This window comes from Periophthalmus magnuspinnatus, chromosome 7, assembly GCF_009829125.3.
Source record: "Periophthalmus magnuspinnatus isolate fPerMag1 chromosome 7, fPerMag1.2.pri, whole genome shotgun sequence".
Classification (NCBI taxonomy): Eukaryota; Metazoa; Chordata; class Actinopteri; order Gobiiformes; family Gobiidae; genus Periophthalmus; species Periophthalmus magnuspinnatus.
In genome coordinates, this window is record NC_047132.1 from 28,032,712 (window position 1) to 28,052,669 (window position 19,958).

The following is a 19,958-nucleotide window of genomic DNA, read 5'->3' on the forward strand; positions in this document are numbered from 1 at the left end:
GTGGTCTGACTCTGCATGAAAAAGTACCTTTAGTTCAGTATAAATGAGTTGTTTTCATTTTTATCTATATTAAATTGTAGCTTATATAGATTTAGCCTAGAATTTCCTCTTCATTTGAGTCTGAGTTTCTCGTAGAGCTGAGAGTTTGTGCAGTGTGTAGCGCCCCCAGCGGCCACTCCTCACAGCGCAGGCTCTGCTCTGTTGTAGCTGTAGCTCAGTTCGCTGTAGCTCAGTGTGTTGTAGCTCTGTGTTGTAGCTCAGTCTGGTGTAGCTCAGTCTGGTGTAGCTCAGTTCGCTGTAGCGCTGCCGCTGGAGGGATGTGACCCCGGAACAGGACGCCTTCTTCAACAACACACCATTCAAACACGCACACAAGAAAGAAAAGCTGGACCAGGAGGGGTGAGTACGAGCCCTGACCGCAGAATAAACGTGAACTTTGTCATGTGTTATAAACGTGCTTGAATCCTGCGTGAGCCTCTGGAGCGGCACCTGGACGCGTCTCACTCGGCAACTTCATTCAGGCTTTGTCTCGGCGGCTAACAGCTAGCTCCGCTGTTAGCACCAGCAGCTTCACCGGGCTGTGCTCAGGATTTACCCCCGAACACAGGCGAGGGAGTGTGTGGAAATACAGCCGGGATATGGATCCCTCTGGAAACGTGCTCTGCCGGTTCTTTTCCTGTCTGATTTTCTCTTAATCGTGTTTTCGAGTCACGGCTGAGGCTAACAGCAGCAGCAGCTGTTTGCTGCAGTTGAACTGGCTCCTGTAAATGAAACACCTTGTTTCACATGTGCCCTCAGACTCTGCTCTCTGCTCTCTCTGTGGAGCATGGAGATGTGTTCACTGGTGATGTGTTTGTCGTACTTAGGGTCAAAATAATGTGCTCAATAACTTCCTGAGAGTTGACAGCCTGGTGATATGCTGCTTTATACCTGTGTGTCCAGAGGTGAAATAACCAGTCCAGTAGGATTCAGATCATTTGTAATGTCACATATTTGTCAAGGCTGAAAAGAGTTAAACTTGCTAACATCACATACTGCATGTTTAATTGATTAAAGTGTGGCTCCTTTCTTTCTCAGCAGGGCAGTGTAGTTTCTGAGCAGTGCTTGGACACGTCTCCTGAACAGTTGTCTATCTTTGGCTCTTTCTCCTGGTTTACATTTGCCTGGCTGTTCTGTCAGATGCTGACAGCAGAGAGGGTGAGGTGGTGAAGCTGGCACGCGGTCCCTGTGGGCAGTGATGGCAGACACAGGCTGTGAGTGTGGGACTTAGCCCAGGGCTAAGTGCTCTCACTCCTCTGGCACCTCCACACTGGTGTTCAGCACATGACAGGCCCACCTCTCACTGCACATTATCTGAGCTGCAGAAATCAGAGGGAGACCTCTGGCCCCTGAGCTCCTCACACAGGGACAGGTGCTCTGTCAGCCTGAGGGGACCTTCTCAGCTGTGAGCAAATCTGCACGGGTCTCAGGCTGTGCTTTGGCACTGCTCTCGTCATGCTATTTACATTGTAAATTGTTTTATGTTTTGCAAGATATTTGGTGCTGACTACAACAATCCCATTCATCCCTTAAGCAGCAATGTTCAGGGCAGCAGAATATTTCCCCCTTAGAATGCTGATTTGCTCCTGCGTGAGGTTTCTCCAGTCCTCATCATCAAATCATTGTTATTTACTATAGCCTATTTTAGGAAATGTGCTTATCGTCATTTTCTTCTAAAATGTATTTCAACTATAAATGTTAGGCTTCTAGTGGACATGGTATCTGTCAGTTTGTGCTTAAGATATGTAAGATTTCAGTAATTTTATATCACTACTACATTTTTTTAATATATATCTTTCATACACAACATCTTATACATTTCAGTTGCATTGTTATCTCATGCACAAAGACCATATAACTATTCTCAAATCAGAATTTTATGCTGCGCTTTGACGCTGGCGCCTTTGAAATCTCGCAGTGACAGCCCCAGGGGACCAGCTTAAGGCGGGCGCTCTAGCTTCTGTTATAATTCCTCTGAGAGACCCCTGGGGAGCGAGCCGCTATACACCAAGATCACAGTCCAGACTTAATTGTGATCTATAGTCAAGTTTCTGGAAATCTGGCTTTGTGAAATTAAATTTAAAATGCAAATCATAATATAACTCGTAGTCCCATAGCGCTACACCAGAGAAGAGGCTCGTGACTTGTTTTCCATGTCACTTTTGGCTCTTCAGTATGATTTCTGATGATTGAGACTTGACTCTGGGTTGGGGGTTTCCAAGGAGTGGTCATTACTCGACATGTGAACCAAGGACAGACTTGGACTCAGACTTGACAAGTTATTGCTGACCTCTGTGCAATCCTTAAAAGGTGAACAGATGTCTTTAAATTGGTTTGAAAATGCTAAGACTTTTAAATATAATAGTGATAATATAGCACCTGTCTTTTGCGTGGCGGGCAAAATATCCAGATTGAAGTAAACTCTGCAACTGAATCCTGAAGCTTTCCGTAGAGATATTACATAACCAGACATCGCTAAATGTTGTGTGAACGTTCTTTCCTCATTCCTGCTTTGGGCTGATGTCTGCTGTCTTTTGTATGTCAGTAAAGAATAAATACATATCCTGGAACAAGTAACTTCTATGAGACAGCTGCATATTTACTTAGCTGGTAAAAATGTCTTTCTTTCGTCCATTTCTAAGTCGATTATTGAAGGTCTTAAAATGATTCCTGAGCCATTTGATTTTCCAGCATCGGAGCCAATACCGATTTCCAGCATTGGTACATCCCAGGACTGCCAACTATCAAAGCTGTTTTCGTGCAAATGCTACACAATGGCACTTTAAAGAAGACCAATTGTGGTTGCCTGCTATATACTTATAATCTATGACACCCTTGAATCATCTTATAATTTGCACATTTTAGATCGTCTGCTATATACTTATAATCTATGACACCCTTGAATCTATGACACCCTTGAATCATGTTATAATTTGCACATTTTAGATCGCAATATTCATCTAAAACGACTTAATAAAAGAAACAAGTCCGCTATCAAAACAAAGAGCCATGTAGTTGTCCGCGCCTCCTATGGATAGCTGCAGATCACAAGTAGCATTTTTGTTTCTTTTTGTACCAAAATGACTACGCGATGCTGCCAAATCCTACACGTAGCACAGATTAAGAAAAGAAAATTGTAGAACGAAGTAAGTACAGAGCAGTGGGCATGTACCAGTGGCGATGAAAACGAGGGTTGGCAATGTGGCGTCTTAAAAATAAGCACTTAAAGATCGCTCAAACATGCACAAATCACCCCGACAATAACCTTGAGAGGGTAAATGCGAAGGCGAAACACCTATAACATGGTTAAAAGCTCTGAAAAGTTGATTTTGCAGAATGGGTCTGGTTTAATCTCAGCCTTCCAGTATGTTGGCGAAAAACGTCTGAATTCACCCCAAACGCCCGGAGCTGGGGGAGAGCTGGAGTTCATGCCTCACGTGGTGACAACAAGACATGACCTACTTATCAGTGGTAGTCCCCTTCACCGCCATTGTCCCCAGATACTGTAGCCTTTGTTGGAGGCACAGCCCATATGTGTGTCTGGGCAGTAGAGGCGGCAGGGCAGCAGGCATTCGGTAAATCCCCGTCCAGGTTGGTCTACCCCCCACTGCTCCGGGACCTCAGGCTGCCCCCCAGACCCTCAGGAGGGCACTCTGCTGGTGATGTCCATTTGGCTGCTAGCACACTGGGCAGCGTTGGGCAGCCAGTAATGCATAAGAGGCAAACTTATCAATTATTCGGTGGTCTTTCTATCTATAACTAATATCTTTATTTATATTTTGTCTGTTACTGACCCATGTCTGTTTCACTGTTGGATTTTCTAACTTTCTGTGGGTTAAATCAGTGATCCTACTAATCCCCAAGACGCGACTGCTGTTGTGAATTTGAGCTTTACAAAAATGAATTGAATTGAATACAGGGAGAGCCCAATGAGACCACCAAACCCTCTTTTTCATGGCGCCCTGTTAAATAAAACGATCCAAACAAAACCGATAATTACATGGGTCCATTTAAACATTAAAAACCTGAGCAGATGTGTGTATAAATGTTTATCATCAGATTATTAAAGTGCGCTAGTGGCACCAATATATCCACTTTTGCATGTCTTTGAAATGTATTCCTTTCTTGGGATGCAAAATAATCCGTTTCAGTTCTAGTGCGGCCCGTGTTTAGACGTAGACAGTCATGAGATCTTGTATTAAAAGTTCCCGTATCACAAGTTCAACAAGCAAGTGCGACTAATATGTTATTGTTAAGATGGCCTCCTTTTGACACACTCTGATAATCGATGACGTGGCCTCAACTAACCCCCTTAAAAATCATTGTTGTCATGCCAACCGAGTACCTTCAGGGTCTGTTTAAAATATGCACAATTTTTGGGAACAGTTGCGCTTCATTGTGATTTGGATGCCGTCCTGTATTTTTCGGCCTGTAGACTTTATTTGACAGGACGGTGTGACAAGAAACGGGGGTGAAGAGCAGGAAGGAGTCGTGATGGAACTTTCTGGTCTTATGGGATCCGAATCTTTTGGATCAATTCACTGCAAAGAGCCGTTCACATGGCTGGCTTTTGTCATATAAATAAAAACAAAAAGAGCCAATGTGAGAACTTAATTTATCTACAAACTAATCGCAGAGACAAATTATCATGACTCAGATGTGTTTAAAATTGTTCAAACTGACAGTGTGTTATTATGATGCCAAATATGTTTTTTTGTTTGTTTGTTAAAAAATCTCTCACTCGCGTCACCCGCTGTGCTTCTGTGCTGATTCTTGTGTTGGTTCGGCCTTAATCAATGTAAAAGTGCATAAAAATTAGAAAGAAAAAGGTGTAGTTCTTTAAAAAAATTAGATCTGCTTCCAGTCGTACAAGGAACCGTTCAAAAGAGCCGAATCCTTTACTAACGTCACATCACTAGGAAGGAGATTCAGCAAATAGTCCGTGTCGGGGATCATTTGACTAATGATATATCGATTTTTCATTCAATAAATAAAGTATTAGAGGGCTCTATAATAATCGTCTGTATGTTTTACTTAGAGTAGTGAGGTAAGTTTTCCTATTTTTGTAACATTTGAGCTGCAGAGGGTAGAATGATACATCTATAAGCCATTTCACTATTGCAGATGATATTTTTTACAATACAGTTCAAAAGGCTTTACTTAGACCGACTTATTGTTCCATATATGTTAGATGGAACAATCATTTTTGGGAGTCAATATTTATCGGGGTACTTTTCATTTTTGATATTTTTCTGTTCTACGATAAGATTTGAGCTGTGGAGTGTTGAATAAATAACTTCTATGACTCATTATAGACACAAACTAACTACTAAAGTGTTTCATTCTGCTGTTTAGTCATTGCAATTTGATACATTTACAGTATTTTTGGGGGGATACTCCTGCTTAAGAGTTGTTGTGTCAGTGGTATAAATTAGTTTGAATATTATCATTTATGGTCTATAATTTCTTCAACAATATATTGTACTTCAAAATGTGTTATCATGACAGACGTAGCTTTACTATCCTGCTAAAATTTCTGTATTATAATTGGTCGATATAGCAATACTAGTGTGGGACTGATGGTAAGAGACAGGCACAGTTAATAATTCTGTAATGCAATTGTTATAGATTCTAAAACACCACCTGTCTCTGCATTATTTTTGGAGATATTTGATTGTTTTTAATATATTAATGTGTACAAGCAGCAAATGGATAAGATTTGAGATGGGGGACACGCTGGGGACACACACAGGCAGGTAAACGCAACTTGGGGAGTCCTCGCAGGTCCTAATAGTAAAGTGTAGCCTGGCGTCAATATCGTGGTCATAGATGTGCGTCTTGTGTTTCAGTGCATATGACAATAAATGGAAGAATATATGTTTTTATTCGACCACAACCAGCCTACGCATGTCCAGCCATATTTATCACAAAGTCAGGACAGGGGCTGGATTTGAAAATGTGTTATTATCATTATTAGTAGTTTGCATTTGTATTTTTTCTCATGCAAAATCTTGGTTCTAAAATATAACTGTCCCACAGATTATGCACTCCTCCTGCAGCGATGTGATTCAGAACATCCCATAATATGAGGCTTACGCTCTTAAATTGCCTGTTGCGTTAGTCATCTTTGTTAATGGCGTTGGCCACAGCTGCTCTGACCCGGTGCTTGGCAGATGCACTGGCTGCCTCTCAGTGCTGGAGCTTGGGTTTCTCACACATTTGCTTTGGCCCAACGGTTTATGACCTTTTTCAACTCCACATTTTATCTGTAAAAATAATGAATGACTCGAAATCACCTTTTAGAAATACTTTAGTTTGCCCTGACTGAAGAATGTCTGATGTAAAAGTCCAGAATCATGCGGCGTGGACTTGTTGGACCGGTTGGAGCTGTGGTTTTCTGAGCCCCTCGTGAGTCCTTCCTTGGGCCAACTTCTGGGCCTATCCTATTGCACTGGACTCCTGGCACCAGCCCATCACATAGACTGCTGGGCTGGTCACTTATTTGGAACGAGGCCTCGAAATTTCAACTTGAGAAATTGGTGACACAGCAGATGGTATAGGTCTGGAATAAGAAAACCATTAGAATATTTTGCTAAAGATGTTTCAGTTCAGTTATATAATATCATAATCATAATTACTGCTCAAGCTTGTTCCAAAGATTCAAGTACTGTAGCCTTAGAATTGTTGTCGTTTTATTATTTTTTTTATGTTATACAAGTAGTTATCATTACGTGGACACTAAGGAGTTACGATTTATTAATAATTTTGAGCATTCCTCAGTGGAAAAACACAAGAACAAAGCAGAAACAAGACACACTAATGTTCTAATGACAAAATCTTTGCTTTTCCCCAGATTTAGCAAACTGTGACTTCCTCATTTGCGTCGCCGTGTTCGCCCAATCAGCATGAAGTATTTGGCTAAACCTTCCTGATCGTTTTCAAAGAGCGTAATCTTAGATGGATAATGTATAGCGTGTCAACACACATCAATCTGGCTTCTCGTTTAACAGCGTTCAACAATAAAGGACTTAACCACACGATATATACACGTCCAGGCTTGATGGATGGAGTGAGACCACGATTAGATTTAATTCTGAGATATCGCCCACTCCTCACACTGCCCCCCACCCGAGCAGTCTGATATCAACCCACTGACAGGAGCCCTATGGCGCAGTGGGACGAGGGTTTAGTCCTAGATCAGCATTAAAGAAAGCCTTTGATTAAGTCTGAAACACGAGCTGTGAGAGGGGACGGAGTATCCCCCAGAGACGAGCGCTGAGCCAGTCCACCTCAAACCTAACGAGCTCCGCGCAGAGACGAGCTCCACATCATTTAAGACGCATCGCACTGGGAGTCGTGTTTATCAGGAAAACACTAAAATAACCGCAAGATGATCAGCGTTTATGTGCACTACCAGTCAAAAGTTTGGACACACTTTTCATTTATTATTATTTTTTCCCCTGATTATTTACATTGTAGATTGTCACTGAAGCATCAAAATTATGAATGGTCATATATGGCATGTAGTAAACGAAAAATAAACTTAAAATAACTCAACACTTCTTTTAAATCTTTAAAATAGCCACCCTTTTTCCTTTGAACCCTGGTTTGGACCATTTCAAGAGACTTTATCATGAAGCTCATTGAGAGAAGGCCAAGGGTTTGCAGCATTGTCCACAAAGCAAACGGAGGATTTGAATATAAAATCTAAAAAATATTTGAGGTATTTAACTTGATTATCTTTGCTACATATATCTTGCTTCATATATTTGATGTCTTCAGTATGTATATAAAATGTAGAAAGTAGAAAACAAAGAAAACACACATTAAATGAGAGGGTGTGTCCAAACTTTTGACTCCGTACTTTTACATTTTATACATCTGATTCTTAGAACTGAACCAGCCCAATAATCAAAATACCCTGATGTTAAATACCTGAATTTGACTATGGAGACAAACTTTTTAGGTTGATTTTGATTCTGTGGGTTTCAGAGTGATGAAAAATTAGCACAATTATCATAGTAATTATCAATTCACAACTAAATATTATATCTTAAATGGTGAACAGTGGAAGAAACTGAACGCCATGAATATTATAGTACACATATTTGCATCACAGTGGGCAAGTTGCTTTTATACTGCATTTTTCTCCGACACAGAGACAGAGCCTATGTAATTGGTGAGTTACATAACAATAATATCATACATGAATGCAGCTCCTGTAGATCCACCGTCTCTTTTATGTTGAACTCGGTCTAATAAAGCATTTGCATATTCCTCTGAAGCTCCAGTTGTTTAAGTATTTTTGACACCAGCTCTGAAGTCGGCAGTGAGACGTCAACAAAGAGAGAGATGGTCCAAGGAAGAATTACAACATTTATGAGATGGAAATAGTTTGTTGGGTTTAACTGATAAGCGCTGAAGTAAAGACGTATATAACCTGGTAATACAAACAAGTGAACCTAGTTGTGAACTTGCTTGCGCCTTATAAAGTTTCATAACTCGGTAGAATAAGCAGACGACTATGATTTCTAGGTCTGACCCATTTTAGTGCACAATTAGTTATATTTAAACTTTGTGTGCAAGTTATAGCAAAGTGTAGTATATTTTCCAAACATGGACAGCTTGTTGGTGCCTAATTAAGACGTATAATATTGTGGATTATAGGCAAGTGGGCACAAATCTTCACTATATTGCCAGTCCTAATTAGTTGGTAAACAAGCCAAGCATGTGTGCCCATGTGTGCCAATGTGTGCTCCATGTCTGCAGCATTCAGGGAAGATTATTGTGAGTGGATGGCACTGAAAATTGGATAGTGTTTTAGGTACCATCTGGTCTCCTGTGGTAATTATAGAAGCTGTTGGAAAAAGCAAGTTTGTATAGCAACCTGCTCCAGCGTCATGTAATTATATAATGGTAAACCTGCTGCTACTGCGTTGGCTTAGTTTTCTTCTAGAACTTAAAATATTCTGTATAAATTATTTCTTTTAAAAAGCTATTATGCAAAAGGAAAGTATCTTTAGAACAACGTCTCTACTTCTGCATTCTAGTGGCTTACAGAACTTGGTCCTCTTTCTTCTGATGAAAATGGGTTAAAAATGAATAACGATAGTGTTGATGCACCTTCTAAAATGTCCTCTGGCCTGTCACGATAACAAAGTAAATATAGACGATAAATGATAGTAGTGAAATTCATTTTTACAACTGACACAAAGAAATGAGAGCAGATTTAAACCACAAAAACTATTCTAAAGCTACATTTTTTATTGCTAAATATCATGAGCTGCAATAAACATCAGGGTGAAACACTTGAGTAGTTATTTTGTATCTATAGTGAGTCGTAGAAGTTATTTATTCAACCTTCTACGGCTCAAATCTTATCGTATTGCCAAAAAATAACAAAATATTTCTCAGTATTTCAAAAAAAGTCCACACGAAAAATATTCACACCAAAAAAGATTGTTCCAGCTTTGATATATTGAACCATAAGCTGATATAGTCATTATCGTGGCAGATCTAACTCTGAGCCGCCTTAAGCTGATACTAAATGTGGCCAGTTTTCAAACTTCAAACGTGAACATGAGTGAATCAGATGCCTCCCTCATGAAAGCTCTGGTCCTGTTTCTGCAGAGGGGAGTCTGAGATATGGCCTTTTCTACCATCAGGAGACGCTGTTTATTTGTGAATATTAATGTATAATTCATACACAAAACTATATATCACATGTCACATATCACATATCATTAGGATCTATTAAAGGAACATGCTGCCACCTGATTTTAAAACATTAAAACTGTAAACAATTTGCAATCTGAAAAAATCTCTAGTGCATAGTTTTGTGAAACAAATTTGGATAAAAATGTGTTGCCATTGCAGGCATTTATTTTTTAAAGGAAGATTCACATTGTTGTCACAAAAATCAAAAGTACAACATTACAGAAAAGACGTTAATGCTAAAGGCCATTCAAATTGAAATTTGGATTAAACTTGTACCATATTTGCATAGTGCGCTTGGATGTATTTGAGTTTTAAACATCTTTCAAGCTGCCTAAACAAACGGCGGATGTCAGCTGATGCTGTATGGGGTCTCTACTGCATGCTCCCAAATCCCAGTCACTTCTGAGTTTGCTCTCAGCTCTTTCTCTGTGCGCTCCTCGTTTGTCTGTAGCTTGTACATGCGATCAAACGACCCCCTCCTCCACAGATTCAGCCTTTAATGCATAATACACACAGCCCTGGTCTGCTCTGGGGCCTCATCCCTGAAGCTGCACTTTGGTCCATGACTCTTCAAATTAAACCACTGCAGCTCAGCTCAAGAAGACTCCACTATGCAGTTTATAACAGATCTACTGCCCAAGCTCATACGCCTGGTGGCATCACCTGCTCGTCTCCATGGCAATAGGTAAGCTTAATGCCATACAGTGGAACATTCCAGACAAAGCCCTAACATTCATGGAGACAAGCGGGTGGTGAAGTGTGTGTCAGAAAGTTACATAGTGCATCTTTAATAAATACATATGGACTAATAATAGACTAATAATGATTTTTCCAGTTTATTTTATTAATACACGTCAGAAGAGATGAAAGACCCGGACATTTTCTAGATTTTAGCATGCCGTTTATATTCTAAATGCTATGAGAGCTATGCCTGAAGCCTCCACTCTCCAGCTGCTCAGGCCTGAGTCCACTTTATCTCCTAATGCCACCGAACAAGAGCCAATGACCAGCCACTGTGCCCGGCTCACCCCCCTCCCCCTGGGCATTTGGGACAAGACGGGGAGGGAGGACAGGGAGAGCATCGGGCTAGCTCCTCAATTAAATATAACCCCACATCAAACAGCCTGTCAACATGCATTAGCGGGCTTTTGTATAGATAAGAGGCCAAAATAAATTGCTAGAACTATAGCGGCGGGTGCCTAAAGATTTTTTTGAAAGGAGGACAATCCACGACTTGCATACTAATGTCGTAAAACCTGCCTGATACTAATTCATTGGAAGATTGGTTTTCCCCTAAATGTTTCGACATTCATTTAGCAGCTTGTCAGTCTTAAATGGAGGGAGCGCCAACACCGCACTGACAACACTAGACCTTGATATATGTAGCTCGGTAGCTGTCGCCCACATTAGCTCTGGCTGTTCCTTTCATCGCCCGCACCCCCCCTCCCCTCTTCCTACTTTTCGCTTCTTCTTCCTATATTTTGCGTGGGGCAGACTGACAGTGAAAATAGGTCATTAGTTAGATAGAGGGGAGAGAGAGGGTGCAGACAGCGGCGAGATCAGTGTGAAAACAGCCATGCAATATTAATGACAGTGGTTCAGACTGTGAAGTGGCCGACCGACGCTGACATGGGGCTTTTCCATATGGATTCTATACAGTTTATCACAACAGCTCCAGTCTGTGCTGTTGTTTACGTGTACGTTTTGACAGACCTTCATTAAACGAGATATGGTTTCATTTGAAGAGGATGCCATTACTTAGAGATGCTCCTATAGCTTCAAGTATCTGCCGGGACCCGATATCAGCTGATACCAGACTGAAAACTGCATTTATTTCCTTAAAACAACAAAAATAAATGAAAGACCAATCCAAACGTGTTATGAAGCTGCTAATTATCCCTTAAGTAACCACTGAACTGCTTTGTGTAAATAAAAAATCAAACATTATGAGACTTTTCAGGGCCAAATACAACCAGTAAATGGTCTTTACATCAATTTGTATGTTGACTTAACCGATATTTGGATGCCAGTATCTGATTAGCGCGTCCCTAATTAGACTGTAATCATTTCTGATGTATACAGTGCAAATTTTGAATGGTATTACTGCAGTTGTAAGTTCCAAACGCAACCAGGACGTTTTATTTATTTATTTTTATTTCACAGTCCTATGCCTGTATGCCTTGTATTATGATTTTATTAAATGTAGAAACTGACTATTTTTACATAATTTGATGTTTATTTTTATTTTGCATTTTTCAGGTTTTTACTAATAAGACTTATCAACCTGAAGTCATAAAAGGCAAGTAGAAAGTAGGTAATTCTTTGTAGTTTAGATACGGTCCATGCATAATTGGTGTTGGTCTGATCTGGTTTGGCTATTAATGCTGTTTTATCATGTAAATAAGCAGGTCCGTCAACAGAAATTTGGGGGCCTGGAGCAAAAAGCCTCAGATGGGGCCTTTCTAATATAAATTAATAGGAAGAGGGTTCAATTCTGGGCTTCTGAGACCCTGGGGCCCGGCACAACACACCCCTTGGCCTCACAAAGTACTCATGATAAATATTTACTGCCAAAAATGACTTTTCCATCTATCATATACTGATTGATAAGTGGATATATAATAAGTATGGTGACAGGCCTAATCACAAATCAGTGACATAAATGGTGCTGCTTTGTATTGTTTTGGTCATCTGTCTAAATAGTAATTGCACTGTGTGTTTGCAGAGCCACAGGAGCAGAGGGGATGAACCGCGAGGAGGCCCCGGGGAAGTCTCCTGAAGACATGTACATCCAACAGAAAGTGCGGGTCCTTCTCATGCTCAAGAAAATGGGATCAAATGTACGTAAAGCTCCTTGACTCTAAAGTGGTGATTTCACTGATGACTTAAGTAATAATGGTTACAGTTGGACTCAGAATAATTACTAAATGTTGTCCTGCAGAGGAAGAACATAATCATTCATGAGTAATATTTGTGGTTCAGTTTGGTTCAGCTCAGAACGCACATTGTTAAAAAAACTCCAGGAGCATTAGCATTTGAGAGAAGACTGAAATATGAACTAATAAACTAATATACATACATTTCAGAACATGTTTGTAAGGAAGGGCAAGTTTATTTGTACAGCACAATTCGCACGCAAAGTAATTAGATGTTACTGTAGAATTACAATACAAACAAATCAAAACATTATCATCATAAAAAGAGTGCAGAATAAAAACCTTTCAGCCATATGCAACAGAACCATTTTGAACCTTAAACACTGTGAAAGTAGAGGCCGGCCACATCTTCAGGATGACTGTTTTAGCTTCATGTAGAGGTCGTGACAGGAGACCAGGGGTGTCCAAACTTTTCTCATTAAGGGCCACATATAAAAACACAGACAAAGCTGAGAGTTGATTGAGGGCCATAGACTGGTCGCCAATACAGTGAATACTTCAAATCTGCTTTATTATTACAAGTTAGACTGAACCACTAGACCTTTATTCATGTTTACATCCTCAATGGGACACATAAAATCAGTGGTTCTTAACCTGGGTTTGATCGAACCCTGGGGTTCGGTGAGTCAGTCTCAGGGGTTCGGTGGAGGTCAAGACACGCACCCGACTCATATGATTTGCAGACTGCGAGCATCTCCAGAAGCCGGCCGTATCCCAATTTGACAAATGCACCCTTCGATGTGTCTATCGGAGTACCCACCTGACTTAAATGCGTTGTTCGAATGGCGCATTTAAGGGCACTTAGGTGAATTGAGACACAGCATGAGACACGGCCAGAGTGATGCCCCGGCATTGACTGGGAGGATCCCTGCGACAACTGCGCTCTGATTGGTCATCTTCATGGGACCACGAAAGCACATTACCGTAATGACAGTAACATATTTAAAGAGCCTCATGCCTCTGCTTTGACATGCCATTTGAATTTACATGAGAGCACAGTTGGTTATGGAGTTACGGTGTGTGTTAAAATGTTAAAAATAATGAATAGCATAAATACAATAAGTACATTATTGGAATACATAAGGTTAAAAATTTTAATAATTTCAGTGTGGTAGTATTAAAAAAGGTCATGTCTTTGTGAAAATGTATGTATGTCATTTGTTGTGAGTTCATGCATTGTATTGGTTTTATTCTTTGAACACAGTGATGTTAATGCACCGTTCATTTTGTGCACCAGTAAAACATACATGTCTTGAATTTGAAAAAAATCATATTTTATTTTTCAATAAAGAAGGGTTCGGTGAATGTGCATATAAAACTGGTGGGGTTCAGTACCTCCAACAAGGTTAAGAACCACTGCATTAAATATTTGATATGGGCTTGTTAAAGTAGATTTTCAGAAATATACAGTAAAAATACTGTTTAAGGTAATATGGGACAATTCACCTGGAAGCTTGAGGGCTGACAAAAAAATGGTCTGAGGGCCGCATTTGGTTCCAGGGCCACAGTTTGGACAAACCTGCAGTAGACAGTGGCACAGTTGGTAGAGTGTTTGGCCACTGATCCAAAGGCCGTTCAACTCAAGATCAACCAACCCACTATCAACATAAACATCAGTGGTTGAGCGGTCAGATCCACTGTCCTTGTGTCCTTGGGCAAGACACTAAACCCTCCTCTCCCCTAGCGTCTGCGTACACTGGTGTATGAATGTGTGTGTGAATGGATGAGTGGTTCCTTGATGAAAACCGCTTTGAGACAGAATATTTAGTTCGTCACAGAGCGCATTATTTTTGTCTTAAGATTTTATAATAGCACTAACTCAAATGGCGTTCTCAATATATTATGCTGCCCTAGTATGGTGTAATAACTGTAATTACGATTAAAACTGGAATCACTGCACAGTCTTACTCTCTTAACAAAAACATAATGAAAGAAGCCATCCACTGAGCAGCTCCTATTGACTATAATAAAATCACAGCTCCTCATCTCATGCGCGATTGACTTCAACGCCGATGTCGGTTTTCCTGAAACGTGACACTTCTTTCACAAACCTGATTCACCCTAATAACCTGGTATTGATTCAGTCGGTTTTTCTGCCTCATTTGATGTGATTTATGTCTTTGTTTCAGCTCACGCCCAATGAAGAGGCTTTCCTCCGAAACTACGCCGGGGTGGTCCACAGTCAGATGAGTCAGCTACCGCAGCACAACATCGACCAAGGTGAGAGCGTCATGAGATTCAGGCTTTTTCGTTTCACCACAGTTTTCCGTGTAGGCCTGTAAGCAGATGAACCAGCACTTGTTTGCATAAGTATTTAATTTTCCAGACACGAGACAACCTTGACCTTGAACATGCCCTGTGTTCAAATGAAGTACTAAGTCTGTTTCCTGGCTAATGCAATTGAAAGTACAGTGGGGAGACGTAATGTGCGCACTTGTTTACCTCAAATTCCTATTATTTATGGTCGGGGATTGTAAATTAAATAGTGCGCCAACATATAATTCAATTTATTTTTGTATAGGCCAAAATCACAACAGCAGCCACTTTACAAAACAGTCCACATTCATCGCTCAATAAAAGACGAGCAGATCAGCCAAGATTCATAATGGGTAATAAATAATACTAAGAGTTTTAATCAGACTTAAGTCCATCAAGTTGGTGCTTTATCCTCGTTACGATCTTCCCCAAATGTTCCAGTTTTCAGTGTTCCCAGATTTAAACCAGACAAAGTCCCCGCACGCACTCCAGTCCTCTGCAGACCCCAGCCGCTCCTGACTACTCACCAGAGATCCCCAAGCCCCTCATTAGTCATAGAGCTAACAGCAGTCTGAAAACCACTGACTCATTCTGTGTGTGTGTGTGTGCGTGTGTGTGCGCTGCATCTCTCACATACACCATCTACAGCTGTCTGCATCATGCCGTTATGCTCGTTTTACCACCAGAGGGCAATATTGCACTTTTGTGAACGATAAGCCCCTATTGTAAGCAGACGGATCTTTAGACGGTGGGTAAGATGAGGTTTTTGAGAAGCGCGGGTTCGGATTTTAGGTTTCAAAATGTGAAATTGTGACAAAATCCTAAAAGTTGCCATGAAAAGAATGCGCCAAAACTAATAGCTAATTAAATGTATAACTGTAATTCCTTATAGTATTGTTTATAAGAGTGGATTTGGCTAATTTGAATAGTTTTCCTCTGATATTCAAAAAATTCATTCTCAAAAAGTCCTGGCTATTCACAGTACGAGTTTTTAGTAGCCTTTTCTGACCACTAGAGGGCACAAGCTGAACAGAAATCCCTCCCACATCCACTGCTGTTGTCTCAAAGCTGTGGTGAATCCAGGTGATGTCTTTTTGTGTGTGGATTATCAGTTTGTCCCAGGCTCAGTCTGAGCAGTGTTGTCAGATGGAGCGTGCTGTCCTCCTGCTGGGTCCTGGCCCTCGCTGTGAGTCCATAATGAGATTCAGCCCTTTGGGGAGGCTTAGAGTCGGGAAAATTGCCCACCAGCTCGGCCTGCAATGATGCCCCTGTCTCCTTGATCATGTCCTTACTCAGTGGAGAGCCAGCCACAGCTGTTTGAAATGATAGATATGGGGATGGAAGATGGTTTTTGAGACTTTGAGATCTTGATTTTTTTGAGAATATGTCAAAAGTCAATCAATTTATTTTTCCTGAAAGTAAACGCTACAACTGGGGGATTTCTGGGCACAAGGAGCAATCAGTTGAATTAGGGATGGGATAATAAATAAAAATACAGTTTATCGTGTTAAAAAGAGTTGGCGATTATTACAATTGTGTAAAATGTCCCACAAATTATTATTGCCAACAGAGATAATCACCATTACATCACCAGAATGTGCAAAAAAAGAACTTTTTATCGCTGATGGTCTCTTCTAGATCACTGTTGTTTTCACTTATAACAAAAGTACAACACTATAACAGTTTAAACAAGTATTCATGTCCATAACATTTTTAAACTGTCAGCAACTTTAAGCATTATCTTTAATCATTAACTGCAATTATTTGGCTTTGACAATCGTGACACCAAATGTCAATATCATCCCGTGCCTTGGCTGAATCACAGTATTTTGTCAAAAGCAGAATAATTCAAACAATTATGGCTCAGAGATTCAAAAGAATTTGTCAAAGGCTAATCAGCGAGATCCTCGTTTGGGAAATGAACATTTGATTGAATTCCAATGTAATTATCAGAATGTCCTCAGTTGTATTGTGTTTTTCAGTCTGCTTTATTAAATTAATCAATGCAACTTGGAGAGAATTATAGTGACGGGCAAAAAAGTTCAGAAGAGACGTGACTGACAATCAAACTGAGATCTTTATAATGGGAAATAATGAAATACTGTAAACTAGAACTGTCACGATAACACATTTTGAAGCACGATAGGAGTATTGTAATAAACGATAATGTTGAAACTACTTTATGCCACTGATCCATTTAAAATAAAGCAAAGTAATCACAGTGAACCATTTTTAAATGGACAGTATCATTAAAAGCCCCGAGCTGCAACACATAAATAGCAAAATGAAGCAATAATTAGCCATAGAAGTCACTTATTCAAACTTCTGCAGCTCAAATCTTATCATTTTGCAACAAAAATAACAAAAATCGTACCACTTTTTCAAAGAAAATGTACACACAAGAGATTGTTCCAGCTTTCATATAGTGAACCATAATTATCTTGACAGGCCTGCTGTAAACTATAACAGAAACGCACATTACTCAGAATATCAGCTCCCTGCAGTGATTCAAGGAGTAAATCATGTAAATGTGTTTCTTATGTCAGGATTGCTCCGTCAGTACACGCTTTGGCTTCAGCGGAACAAATGCTTATAGCTATCTGTGTTGATTGGCTTCGAGCTGCAAATAAGAGAAGAAAGGACATGAGTGTAAACTGCATATTTTTGTGATTGAATGTTGTTGACATTTTCAAATGTCAAACACACACTGCTACATCTGAGCCTTTTGGTGAATGCAAATGTCTTTTCTTTTGTTGTTCTGATTAGTAGTATGTTTTACACCAGATGCTCCCTTCCACTTTAGTGCTATGGGCTCTCTCCTCTCTGCTCTGAAGTGTAACCCTACAGCTCCAGGCCCGTGCCGCGTCAATACTGCGAGAAGAGCCTTGTTAATAATGGATGCTGACTGTAGAAGGTGCTGGGCCGATGCATTATACATCAAAAAACGCACATTTAGTGTCATTTGGCCGCGTGCCACCTCCACACCGCTCCTATGAATTATTAGCGTTCTGCATCTCCTCCAAAGCTCTGTGATGAGCTCTGTGACCGTCGTCTTAATTGCTCTTAATATGGGAAACGGCTTCAGCGCGATGAGGAAGCTCTGAGGTGGGAAATACAGAAGAGAGGCTACTGTTTGATCCCGTTTACAGCTCCGCAAGATGAAAGCAGACTTTTTTTTCCTCAGTCTTGTGCAGCAGATGGGCTTGTTTTGCATTTGAATCATAAAACTATAGACCGGAGTGATAAAATATTGTACGGAGGAAGAAAAAGTGACTGTGCTATTGAGAATAAAGGCATAACAATTCATGCAAGATGTTGTTCCCTTTGGTCAACATTTGAAAGGAAACTTGCAAACACCCCAGCACAACAGATACTGCACTGTAATGAGTGTGCCTGTGTGCTTGTGTGTGTGGGGGGGTGTGTGCGTGCGTGTGTGTGTGTGGTAAATGTGGTAAATGTTAATGTGCAGGGATTTACATATTCAAGGCAAGGCAAGTTTATTTGTACAGCACAATTTGTCCACAAAGTAATTCAAAGTGCTTTACAGAATAAGAAAAACATTAAAATCACAATATAAACAAATCAAAACATTAAAAAATCATCATAAAATTAACATTAAAAAGAATAGTGTAGAATAAAAACCTTGCAGTCACACACATGGCTAAACAGAACCGTTTTGAGCTTTAGCTTTCAGTTTTAGCTACAGAAAATTGAAAGACTTGATTCATATTTAGTCCTGACTCTGGGCACCAGCAGGAGGCCTGTCCCTGAAGTCCTCAGAGTGCGAGTGGTTCATATTTGGCACTAACATGTGGGAGATGTACTTTGCTTGTGTACAAATCTCTTCTTGACCCAACACCAGAGCTGCTTTAAAGTCTATTCTCTGAGGAGCCAGTGCAGAGACCTGAGCTCAGGACTTATGAGCTCGTACTTCCTGGTTCTAGTCAGGAGCCGAGCAGCATTTGGCAGATTCATTCATTTATTCATTATTCATTTGGCAAAGACCTTATTTCAAATGTTCTTGCGGCTCAAACTTTTTCTACGTAACTTGAGCTCAACAAACAGTACCCTGGATTCTAACTTCCTTTCACTGAAGCATAGATCTTCTGCTGTTATATTCCTTTTGTCGGCCTGGCACCATAATTAATATATCAACTTATCGTTCACTATATGAAACCTGGAATATTTATATTATTTTTTGGGGGTCAGTATTTGTCATGTGTACTTTCTTTGCATTACCAGGATTTTTTGGTTACAGTAAGATTTAAAAGGACTAACACCAAGTTTTTCATTCTGCTGTTTAATTATTGTAGCTGATGATGTTTTAACAATATTGTAGATTTAGAATAGTTTTTGGAAGGGAATCCTGCTTTTGAGTTTTTGTGTCAGTGGCATTCATTTGTTTCAATATTATCGTTTATCTTCTATATTTTCTTCATCAATTTATCACACATCAAAATCTGTTAGCTTGACAGGCCTTCCTGCGTGTGGCCAGCACTGCTTTTGATGAATGAGGCTAAACTTGAGGTTAAAGTTCAACCCTGGCATCAGAGTAGAGGTGGCATGTCCTCACTAAAGAGTTTCATTTAATCCCCTGAAGTCCAAACTCTGCTTCAAGTACTCAAGTTTGTTACTGAAGTAAAAGTACAGATACACAGGTAAAAAGTTCCTAAAGTAAAAGCATCACGTGAAAATCTACTCGAGTAAAAGTATTTAAGTCGCTGTTTAAAAATGTACTAAAAGTATTTCACACAACTGTTGCTAATTTAAGTGTTAAATGCAGTGATATGGATTAAAAATGTTGCAGTACAAATCAATGTCTTATTTTTTTCTAATGAATTTTGTGTCATTACTTTTGTTTTGGTCAAAGCAGAAGGTTGAACTCAAAAACTTTGGTCAGGATGGTAAAAATAAGCCCTCAAATCATATGAAAAGTACTTTTTACCGTTCAAAAATGTAGTGGAAAGTACAGATACCTGCTCTCAAGTGTATTAAAGTAAAAATATCCAC

General features: G+C 40.0%; 1 protein-coding gene across 1 annotated transcript in view; it reads left to right on the forward strand.

Annotated features, from left to right (window-relative positions):
* The first annotated feature begins 284 nt into the window (after positions 1–284).
* Positions 285–19,958, forward strand: part of ctnnbip1 (catenin, beta interacting protein 1) — a 35,426-nt gene continuing 15,752 nt past the window's right edge. Inside the window, exons 1-3 of the mRNA XM_033970329.2 lie at positions 285–399; positions 12,482–12,596; positions 14,822–14,912. Of these exons, the coding sequence (XP_033826220.1) occupies positions 12,501–12,596; positions 14,822–14,912 (187 nt within the window). The 5' untranslated portion in view covers positions 285–399; positions 12,482–12,500. The remainder of the gene's footprint in view (positions 400–12,481; positions 12,597–14,821; positions 14,913–19,958) is intronic.